General features: G+C 31.1%; 1 protein-coding gene across 1 annotated transcript; it reads right to left on the reverse strand.

The window, feature by feature from the left end:
* Window positions 1–1,195: 1,195 nt before the first annotated feature.
* Window positions 1,196–9,858, reverse strand: Galk (N-acetylgalactosamine kinase). Its single transcript, XM_070312791.1, has 10 exons — window positions 9,733–9,858; window positions 7,003–7,176; window positions 6,391–6,558; window positions 5,157–5,364; window positions 4,655–4,763; window positions 4,262–4,419; window positions 3,656–3,796; window positions 3,146–3,260; window positions 2,345–2,549; window positions 1,196–1,907 (listed from the first exon to the last, which is right to left on the reverse strand). Exons 2-10 carry the CDS (start codon window positions 7,161–7,163, stop codon window positions 1,730–1,732), a joined length of 1,443 nt encoding a protein of 480 aa, XP_070168892.1. The 5' UTR covers window positions 7,164–7,176; window positions 9,733–9,858; the 3' UTR covers window positions 1,196–1,729.
* Window positions 9,859–12,202: the final 2,344 nt, after the last annotated feature.

The raw sequence follows: 12,202 nt of genomic DNA on the forward strand, positions 1-12,202 counted from the left end.
CCGTATCTCGTGAGATATTTTTTTACTATAAGAACATACAATGCATAGCTGAGATCTTGTATATTACACATTTTATTAAAATAGCGTTATGTAGAGAATATCCTAGGGAAATAAAGTCTAGGTATACTTGCTTACTATTCTTAGAATTTTCAGAAAGAGACACGTTTTTTTCTGAGAAAATACACAAGAAGACTTGGTTGAAAGCTTCTAAATGATATATTTAACAGTAGAGACCATAAAAATATGTATGTTTCAGAATAGCGTAAAAATAGGTGTATTTCTACGCAAATAACTAAAAAAAGCTCTATTAAAAACTAAAAACTAAAAAGCTATAAGAATTGGTCTAAATAAATCATTAAAAACTTTTAAAAACTAAAAAGTTAAATTTTCTTTGATTTATATATATATATCAATTTACTTAATTTGATTTAAATAACAATTTTGTAATTTGAATATTTAATATATATTCGTAAAATAAATAAATGTCATCAAATTATGATTGCGAGTGTAAGATTGCTATATCGATTTATCGTGCTTGACGCAAAGCATTATTCAATATTTCTAGTTAAGATTTTGATTTCAATTCTATTGAATATCTTCATCACTCGAAATTGATCGTCTTATTGGAGGAATAACATCGATGCAATTGAAGTCGAAAATGACTCTTGAAGGAGCCGTACCGATGATTACTTGTCGTAAAATATATCGACACAGACAGACGGTGAAAAATCAATATTCGTGTCAGACTTTAGGACGGAAGGTGCAACATCCCATCCCGCGAATAAAAATTTTTCACACGTTTCTCACGTAGTGGGTTATACACACTTAACAAATGTATTTTGATGACAATATATTTTTGCGAATAGTAATTGCCAGTAAAGTTATTGGGAAAATCCACATTTTGCGTTATTCTTTATGTCATATTGGTAGCACATATTATGATATAGATATATGGAACATAATAAAATAACAGATATAAATTATGATCATATATCTTTTCCATGAATACATTAGACTATACGCTTTAGTATGCAACACGCAATGGTGGCAATTTAACGTAGGAGTTTGTGAGTGAAATTTTATTATGATATATTTCACCTTATCTCTTGTTATTCACTAACTAAACTTTTACCATATTTCATTAGAAGTTTATTAGAGATTTTCATCTTAAAATTTATTATTATTATAAAATTTATTATCACCCCTCTCTTGAAATTATATACAATATTTGCTAAAAGTGATATATTCCACTGCAAATTTATTTATTCATAATTATTTTATATAAAAACTGTTATCATATATAAATGTCATATGTGAATAAACATTTATAAAATATCGCGTATCTACAATATATCAGAATAGTAAGACTTCTTATATTTTAGAATAGCAAATCATTCTTCATAATTATTTTCACATATTATAATTAAATCTTTACATGCTATAGTTATAGAAAAGAGATAAGAATCGATGTTAATTTTTGACATAATTATATAACTGGGAATTAGTGTCAGTCTTTGTTTCGGCAGGATGCACTATTATATAAGACACTGCATTCGAAGATTTATTTGCTATAATGATAAACTAGAGAACTCATATGTATAGCAATTGAATGGCAAGAAGCAATGTTTTAGAATAAATACTATTCATCCTAGGATGTCAATAAAGGGATGGGATAACGACGCGGGCCTAGGAAAGCGGCTATATTTATTACACCGGCGGGTTTTATGATTCAAAACAGTGTTGATACAGTGTAAATAACAGCACCCTGATTCGGTTCCGTCGGAAACACCATATCCTTCAGCTCCGCCCGATGCTTTGTGCTGTTTCGACAGAGATCCGTTCGGAGAGCATCCACGAATTGTTGAACTTCGGTTTTATCAATGATTGCTACGATGCAACCGCCCCAACTGTGTGCAATACGAAATAGCGCTGTTGTTTTACTTTTATTACGAAACAAAAAAATGAAAAATTATAAACTAGTGTAAAATTAATATAATATAGAATAATGTTTCAATAGAAATCTTAACACACTTACGAATTTTAGAAAGTATTTTGTATTTGATAGAATATAAAGGGAGCGCGAATTCTATATAAATTTAGTTTACATTTTCTCATTATTATGTCTTGAGGACATATATTGATTACATCACACACACATACACACACACACACACACACACACACACACACACATTATAAGAAGTATTATATATTATACGGAGGGTGATATTACAGATATTAGAGACATTATAAACGAGCGAAAGCTCTCGGTTCTCGATGCGGTCATGTACATCTTTATATTTATATCGCTTTAAAAAAAGACATGCTTAAATATAATACTTACCCAGCTCCCGTGAGTCTGGCGCCATACGCACCGCGATGTACAGCTCTTTCGACGAGTAAGTCCACGCTGGGATGGCTGCACTCGTACAATTTATGAAGACTGGCGTGGCTCTTTGACATCAGACTGCCCAGATGTTGAAGCTTCTCGAGTTCCATTATACCGCTTTCCTCGTTTATACGTTGAAACGCGAGCACTCTGCTAGCCTCTGTAAAATCAAGTTGATGGAGGCGAGTTTACTAGCTGCCATAATAATAAAGACCGCGCTTTTTAATCTGACGATGATATCATGTGATAGCTAAGATATTTACAGAATGTTTAATCAAACACTAATCAATTTAATATTATTTAATTATGTAGAATTTGTTTCACCAGAAGGACATATGTTCATAAAGATAATTTATAGTTTCATAGAACAATGCATAGATATGGTTAATTATTGATATACTTTTACACACGCAAAACGTTACATACGTTGATTAAATTTGCAATTTTGAATGCTTTTTTATATCATTGATGATAATATCAATAATGTAAAAAATTAAGACAAAAAAACAGTTAAATACTTTTATAATTGGAGCAGTAAATGGGTTCGCCTTTGAGCTTTGCTAATAGCACATTTTTTTCTTTCCTTTTTAACAAGCGTAAAGTTCGCAGGCTAACTGTAGCGAGATCTTTTCACTTGCGAAAAAAAAAGTTAAGTTAATGCATTAGCTTGAGAAACGGAAGGGTAAGCTCTCTTGATTTATTGGATCTAAAACTGCGTTTTACGATTTACCAGCGCATAAAAATTGATGCTTTTACCTTGAAAAACGTGCAGCGCTCGTTGCTGCAGCTTGAACGTTTGCGAGATATTAAACGAACTGATGAGAGACATCTTCTTCAATCGTTCATAATCTGTATCGAGGCTCTCGCAAATCTACGGAGAGAAGAATTTATATTTCATCGATAAAATATAGACCTTTTATTCACCATCGACGATGAGAATTTCCTTCAATAGCAAGTCATTTGACATGATTGAAGAAATTAATAGCATATAAAATATAGCTTTTTATTATTATTTTTTTTTTAAAGAATCCTTTGAGTTGACAATAAGATTCGTTTAATAGCAAATTAACATATGACTGAATATTAATAGTACATCTAAAATATATGATTATAATTCTTTATCATTTTTTTGTAGCAAAATTTATAAAGTTTACTTTTTTATGACGGGCTTTTTTAATAATCTCTAGGAAGATCTATGTCAAGATATTATGCAAAAAAAAATCTCGGTTCCTCTTTATGATATTTATTTAGCAGAGAATAATATACCTCATCAAGGGTATACGGCTGTTCGTGTAAATCTGACATTACTACAGTAACCATCTCATCCAAGTCAAAAGCGAGCTTCTCTTGAATGTCGATTAATTTTTGAATATGCTCCCAATCCTTATTTCTCTTCTTAGCTATTATCTAAATACAAAAGAGAGATTTCATTGCTCAGTTGGGAAATGGAGGAGTGATATCGTGAAAAAATAATTGCGTACTTCCGTAAGATTTATATCTCTCTGTTCCCATTCATTTTGGATGAAGAAGAATGTTTTCGGAAAGCGAAGGAAATAAAATTTAAAAAGCCGTAGAAAAACGTAAAGGAGAGAGCTAGAAAATATCCTGAATAAATGCGAGGTGCATCGATCAATGTCTGTCGAAGAGCGACAAGCGTGGAAGTGTAATTGAAAAACGTGTTTTGTTATTCTTCGGTAGTCTCTTCGCGAACATATTTGCAGATCTTTAAAGAGTTCAGCACTGTTCAAACCAAAAGGTAAATCGAACCGAATCGTAAAATTACGTTTTATTCTAAATCGATATTCGCGAGTAATAATATTTGCATGTAATAAAAGATTCTTTTTTCAAATACGGCGTTAATGCTAACAATACCTGTGCAGCTAATCGGCATTCTGCAACTCTGAGATTGAAGTCAGTAGTCGAGGCTTTGTTGTGATAAGCTTGACTATGCGCTATTACAAAGACTGCGTTCTTTGGCAATCTTACATCGGTGGCGCGTAAGGGGTTAAATTCAATCAACTTAGCAGAACCTTTACAAATAAACAAAAAAAATATATATAGTACGGAAAAATGAGACATTGAAATTCTTGTGACATTATTCGAGAATTTTTAATTTTATATTTAATTTTGCGGCTAAAGAATTACGTTGAATAAATTTAATTTGATTCTATAGATAATTTTGTTTTTCTATTTTTTTTTAATAATAGCTAATTTAATTTGCATAAAGTATCTAATAATAAATAATAAAATTGTAATTATATATACCTGCTTTTCCAAGAAAAGCGATGGCCTGATCCATTCCTCCACCTTGAGTTCCGATATGTCTCTCTGCTCGCGCACTAATAGTTGCCAATTCATGCTTCGATAACTGATGCTACAATACCAATACAAATACGAATCGAATAGTAATATTAATGATTCTAATATATGTTGATTTATCAAAAATAGCTAATAAAATCCAGAATCTGAATAAGAAAACTCTTTCGTCTTTTTGTGAAACAAACTTAACGTACAAACTCCTGAACCGAAACATATGAACTTAATTTAGAGAAAGCTAAGAAAGACAAGATAATGACGCACACAAAGATAAAAGTTTGTTATTAATTAGTAGTCTTATTTTTTATAAAATAAGACTAATTAATAAAAGAAATAAACTGTTTCCGCGTAGATATTAAAAAATTAAAGTTTCAGTTAATTTTGCTCTGTAATATAAAGTAAAGTACAAAGTTTGATAATGTTTAACTTTCTGCGTAAGATAAATAAATACCTGATTGGCATGTGCGATTGAAAGGAGAGCGGCCGAGACGAGCGCACTAGAACTCGAGAGGCCAGAATTAGGAGGAATATTGCCCCATACCGCAATCAGGATTCCCGTAGGAATAGACTCTGTTGGGATTACTTCCAATGCTCCTTTTACACCGCACAAAAAATATTTGTACCACGCCGGTCCGCTCTCGCTATCACTAATACAAGATCTGAAATGCGACTGCGTTATACGACTTATATCTTATATCTTATATAGAATTTTGATTGCTATCGGAATTCAAATAACGAAAGAAAGAATCTTGGCGTTATTAGATTTAATCGGATTTATTCAAGAAATTCTGTCTCTCTCCTTCTATTTTCCCTTCTTTTTTTATTACGTGTAATTAATATATGCATAATATGTATGCGATACATGATACATAATAATAAAAAGATCGATAATAAAATACGTTCGTTTAGTTCGCTAGCTAACAATAAGTTATATGCCACCTGACATGGTTGCCCGACATTGAATAATGAATGAGATTAAGAAAGTTCGTATTATCTTCCCGAGTATTATACCGGGAGCAAAGAAAGCGCGGAGGAGGTAATTTAATACAAACGAAGAGCGAGGTTACGAGGAGAGAAAGAATGTCATCTGCTTTTCTTACATTACGCGTAATGCGTAGTCCGTTAGCCACATCTATCATTTTTTTCCCGGGGTTTTACCCCGTAAAATAAAAATTTTTATCTTTATTTGATTTAATTACGCGAAATGAGAGGAGCCGTAGGGATGTTATCTCGATCACGAACGCGCACGTGCGCTACATAGGGATAAAATTCTGACATAATTCTGGCTTCAGTGTAATAATCCAAGATGGCCGCAGTGACGGATCAAGGGCTTAAATTGTTAAAGGACTATAAGTGCTTATAAGTACTTGAGATCGGAACTGCAAGCACGACAGTGTGTTATAGAAGAGATATTATATGCCACGTGCAGTATACTGCGCTATATTATATTAGATAAGTATATATATATATATATATATATATATATATATATATATATATATATATATATATAATCACGAAAGATCGTAGTAAAACAGAGAAAAGTTTTTTTTTTTAATAATGTGTTGCGCACAAGCTATTAAAAAATTAATTAATAAAGTTTCAGACTCTTTTTTGTCTAAAATATTAACTGACATTATGTTTGCTTAACAAACTCTTAAACTCTTATTGAATTATATACTTACCCTACATTCTCGAAACTACATTGAAAGTCCTTGTATTTAGGATCAATGTTGGTGAGGTAAATGTCGTTATATTTTGACGATGCTACTGCGACAAGGATATCTTGTTCAATAGCCATTGGACAGACGGCATATCCGCAATAATCGATGTGCTCGCCTATCAAATTCACTCTGCAACATGCACGATACAGAATCATTCGTAAATGTTTCTATCATATTGCCAAAATAATTTACAAAATCTATAAAACTTTTCATAATATTTAAATGATGCGAAAACGAGTTGTGAAAATAGGAATACAAATTTAGCTGATAATTTCGAAAGAAATTTATTATATATTTTAGTTTATATATATAAAAAAATTAATTATATATAATATTCAGTGTTTGAATTATGAAGCATTTGGTGCTTCAATATACAACAATATTAAAAATAATTGCGAAATATGTATGCTCTCAATGGTAGAACAATCATTTGATGATCGATAAAATCAGATTTGAATTAGATTTTGTCAGTGATAAACAAATTCCGCTGCGATAAAAGCAAACAATTGAGACTCAAGTAAAATATAATTTCGTTGTGTAAAAAAAAAAAAGAGAGAGAAAAAAATCACTTACCTTCCTGGCACTCGAGCGAAAAAGGAAGGTTCCACATTGTATTTTGAGGCGAAATGGACGGCCAAGGTCTTTAAACGTGGTAAAATATCGGTCGTGGGTGTCAAGATGGGCACAAGGTCATCCGCTTCGACGTCATGAGCCCCCTTAGCTTGATGGGACATTTTTAACAGTCAACTACGCAGAGGCGTAAGAAAATCTCTTAAAAGTGTGTAGGATATTTTGCCTAAATTAATTCGCATTATTTGCGAAATCGACTATATATATATCTTCTGGTAGTTTCATTATCATTTATGCTGCACGGTTAGCTTAACGAAATCTAACCGTTACACGATGCGGTTGCACAATTTGTTGCCCGATTGAATGCTTTCTCTTAGCATTAGCGGTAATTTTGTTGGTAATTACGGTACTATTTCAGGTATAGCTACAGCAGATACAACTGAGTAGGAGTACCATATGCATGCAGCAATCCTGCTAGGTAATCTCAATTTAAGCCTCTTATTTTCAATGTGACTATGGTATCGCGAATAAGAAACACGTACAGAAGATATAGATATTATAACTATACAATAATAAATTATAAATAATTTATATATGTATGTGATATACAAAATACATTTAAAGATGTTTAAATTTTTTCAACAATTATTATTATATATTTAAAACATATTTAAACTATACGAAATTTTCGGGTTGGTAATTTTTATATATTTTGCAATTTTTATCAATTTAAAAAACATTTCTCTTTCAAAAATAATAAATAACCATCCTTTGTGTAACCGTCAAACCGCGACAATCTATAAAACAAAGCTTTTTACAAGATGAAAATCAAGCCCATAATAATAAATAATAAAGTCCTTCACATAATAAAATCCTTCTGAATTTCATTACACGATAAAGTCGCTATCTTTAGTAGCTCACCGCGGGGCTTTTATTCAAACGCCATTGAGGTCTCGAGATACCAGCTTCTTTAATTCTGGGAATGATATTTGATGAAATGACGTTTAATATAGACACACAGAGCGAGCCGGCTTGTTACGTGAACCGCATAACAAATCTGCTTTGTTGTGAAATTATTGACGGATTAATGTCACATTATGGACCTATTGGTACGTAACGATATAATTACATTTACATTGCTTTTGCATTGAAAATCGAACAATCAGCCCTAAAATATATTATTATTGCTAAGTGACATTTCACCTTTATGAATCACTCGATCTTTTTAGAAATATACTTTAAAGATGTATATTTATGCCTTTGTTCGAGATACTGCAGACATAATAAAAACTTCCTCATTATAACGGCAAATAAAATATTGTTTGCAGGTTGCATTATCGAGTTCTTTAATACTTATCTATCTATTTAATACTTATCTTCTTTGTTAAATGATAAGATATAGAATTACGCGCGCACATAAAAGATAAATCGATATGATAATAATTATCATAATCATGATAATAATTATCGACATGATCGAATTTTAATACATTAATGCACATAGCAATTTCATAGCAATTTTTAATTGAATGCCGCCTACGATTGAATTAATACCTGTCATAATGCACGTTGTGCACGATATATGGAGAGAATCGATCGCCTAATAATTCATTAATAAAAAGAATAACCGCCGAGTTCTGATACGAGAGAAAATGGTCTTAATGTAATTATATAAGATCATATCTCGGATCATACATATATAATTAAACCCGAAATTTGGCGTGATACGATCTTATCTTTATATAATCATATTCAATTAAATATATTTTCATATATAATTAGATCTAGCCAAATATGATTATAAAATAAGATCATATATTTCTCGTTAAATTTCGGATTTATATAATTATATATATGATATATAATTACATAAGTCCATTTCTTTTTTCTGGAATATGCATATATACCTGAAAAATTGAGACGATTGATGACTATAGATCGTATCGCAAAAGATATATTATAATTACGCTTTGAATAAAAATTATAATTATTTTACATTTTCCTCTCTTCTACTTTCTAGAAAAAGATCAAACGTATCAGTAAAAATGATAAAAACGGTATATCTTCCATTTAATTATAAATAATGCAAGTAATCAATAAAAAGACCCTCCTCCCCATCTCTTTGAAATTCTTTTCGCTTAAAAATTCTATTAAAGTTTTGTAAAACATACTGTGAACCTTCGCGGCACTAGATATAGGAAGTTTTCGTAATGAGAAATTGTTTATGACAGAGAAAAATAAAATTTGAATAAGATTAGAAAGATAAAATGTAATATATTTATTTTAACATCAGTATAATACTGATATCAATTTAATACATTTATATAAATATAAATTTTGAATTTTTAATATAAAAACAAGTGCAATATTATTATCTCAATATTAAAGTTTTTAACAATAAAAAACAAGTTTGAAATAAATCCGAGGATAATTGTAATAATATTATTTGCGATTATAATTATTGGAGCATTGTTTGCTTAAATATTGCGATCTTTATTCGACACATTGCACGCGCATTGTTTGGCGATACACGTTTCATAATAGAACCGTGCACGGTGTGGGTGATGTGTGATACGAGCAAGCGCGCGCGTAGAGAGCCGTTTGCGCGTGATTACAGCTGCGCCGGTTGTGCCGCGTCAGCTGTTCGTGTGTCAAAAACGCTGTACAACATAGCGGATTTTAATAAAGCGTCTCAGATAGCGAAGAGAATATTGGAGATTGATAAGAACGTACCTTGTTCGGCGGCTGCTCGCAACGATCTACTGAATGACAGGATACATTATCGCCGTTGATTAACCTTATCAACACGTGATGCGTTTTTTCTCGATGATGCACGCAACGCCCAGGTTACGACTACGGTCCATCACTTATCGATCTGTACATCTCACCAGGGTACGATATGCCGTCGGTTGAGTCGCTGTTGTGGGTATATTATTCGCCATACTGAGTACAATGGCGGGTTATTTGAACACGTTCGTGATAAAAGTGCAATATAATCTGAGACTTGATAATATTTATTAATAATAAAGCAAAACGCGTTAACTTTTGTTCTCGCGCAAAAAATTTCAAATAATACTTGTTGTAAATATCGCCGAGTTTATCAAACTTGCTTTTTTTAGACATTTGTTTAATTAGATAAATCTTATCAATTGCATAAGATAATAATATTATGTTTGCTTTTAGTTTAAATTTGATGTATATTAAATTAATGTTAAAATATTAATATTTCTATTAATATTTTCTATTTATTTTTTTTTATTTTTTTTTTTTTTTTGTTAATTACTCTATTTATATTTTGGATAAGTTTTCTAATCTTATCCAAACTTCTTTTTATTCTATTAAGAGAAAGAGAGAGAGAGAGAGAGAGAGAGAGAGAGAGAGAGAGAGAGAGACAGACAGACAGACAGACAGACAAACAGAGAGAGAGAGAGAGACAGAGAATATTTTAATAAAATATTTTTATCTATATCTGTTGTATTTTAATCTATTTGTCTCTCTCAACATAAATATATCTTATAAATCTTATATCTTCTTTTTTTTTAATAATTAATAAATACCGTTTGTTACAAGAATATATCATTTGTTTTACAATATATAATTTTTAAAGAAAGAATTTTCTTTATATTTTATACGTTCTTTACATTTGTTCTAGATTTTATATCTCAACAGAAATTATATGATCAGAAGTCGGCTAATAATCAGAATTGATACCGTCAGTTAGTAAAATGTATGGTATTACAGTCAATTATCTTTAGCTGATTTTATTAATAATAGTAATCAATAATATTATTACTGATAATTCAATGAAAATATAATATTGAGAGATATCTTGCGTAATTAATATTAAATGTGCTGAATAAATATATTATTTCTATTCAATCGATAAAGCAGACATACCGAGTATTGATGTTTCCACATGGATAATCTCCTTGTTATTGCTTGATAATAGTTGTTTGTTTGATCATGTCTATATCTCATATATGGCAAAGGATCAGTTGTATAAAATTATAATTATCAGTAACTATCATATATTATCCAGAGATTAAAATTTTGATAATTTCAAAATTTTTTTAAATTAATGCACAAAGTGATAGTAAAAGAATTGTATAAGGAATATAATTTAAAATATAAGTCAAGTTTTAAATTTATAAAGCACAAAAATTTAAGAATTTAAATTTAAGAATCGCTTTACACAACTTTTCTTCTCCGTATAAAAATTCTACGTACTAATCTTGAGTCATAAATTTTATATCTAACTAGATTATCGTGTCCCATAATCTTGCCAGCTTTACCGATACGACTATCGTATAATAAAATACTGCAGTTTCGGGAATTAGAAAACGGGTTTAAATCTCACTCGCGCAGTTCGCGCAATTTCGAAGAGGAAAGAGGAATACGCGTATTCCGGGGGTGCGACGCGAGTACAAAAGCGTTCCTTATATCATTCTCGGGATTAAATTGCGTTATCGAAGAAGATGGCAGGCAGTCAGCACACTATAATATATGTTGCCCTCGAGGCTGAATCGAACACGATCAGCTCGAGTGAAATGAACCGTTCAGAGGGTACTTTCGTGAATTTTTATGCGATCTGCCGTGCGCAGCCAATTCGAATTACTCCGACTTTGTTGGCGACGCTTTGTTGCGAACGGATTCGAAATCACGAGAGACTCGTTAATTAGCTGCGTAGTTCTCTTGAGAATGTTTCAGAGAACACGAACCTATTCTCATATTTTTTTCTGAAAAAAACATGCTTAATTAAATTTAAAAAAAAATAGATATATATATATATATATATACGTATATGTGCAGAGATTAATATTTAAGTCTTGACATATAAGTGACTAATAATAAATGTCAAAAGTGTCTAAATTACTATCACCTGTAATCAAGAGTCATAAAATTATATTTAATTTTTGATTCTAAATAAAACATGTTAAAAGTTGTAAATTAAAAACGCCTACGATATTCAGTCATTCGTATTTGCACGGTTCTCAAATTATATCAAAAGGGGTAGAGTATTATTGAAACATAGGAAGCTGCGAATGAGATCATACACGGTATGATTGAAATGTAGTTCTGCGTAACGTTGCGGAGCGGTTTCGAGCATGTTGTCGTTGAATCCGCAGCGCGAATCGCGAGCCGATTTCATTAGCGTCGCATTTGGCGTGCGCCCGTCAAAATTGCAGCAGCGGCATTTAAGTGA

The sequence above is a fragment of the Polyergus mexicanus genome, unplaced genomic scaffold (genome assembly GCF_030449975.1).
Source record: "Polyergus mexicanus isolate NDT 795.1 unplaced genomic scaffold, iyPolMexi1.0 SCAF_23, whole genome shotgun sequence".
Classification (NCBI taxonomy): domain Eukaryota; kingdom Metazoa; phylum Arthropoda; class Insecta; order Hymenoptera; family Formicidae; genus Polyergus; species Polyergus mexicanus.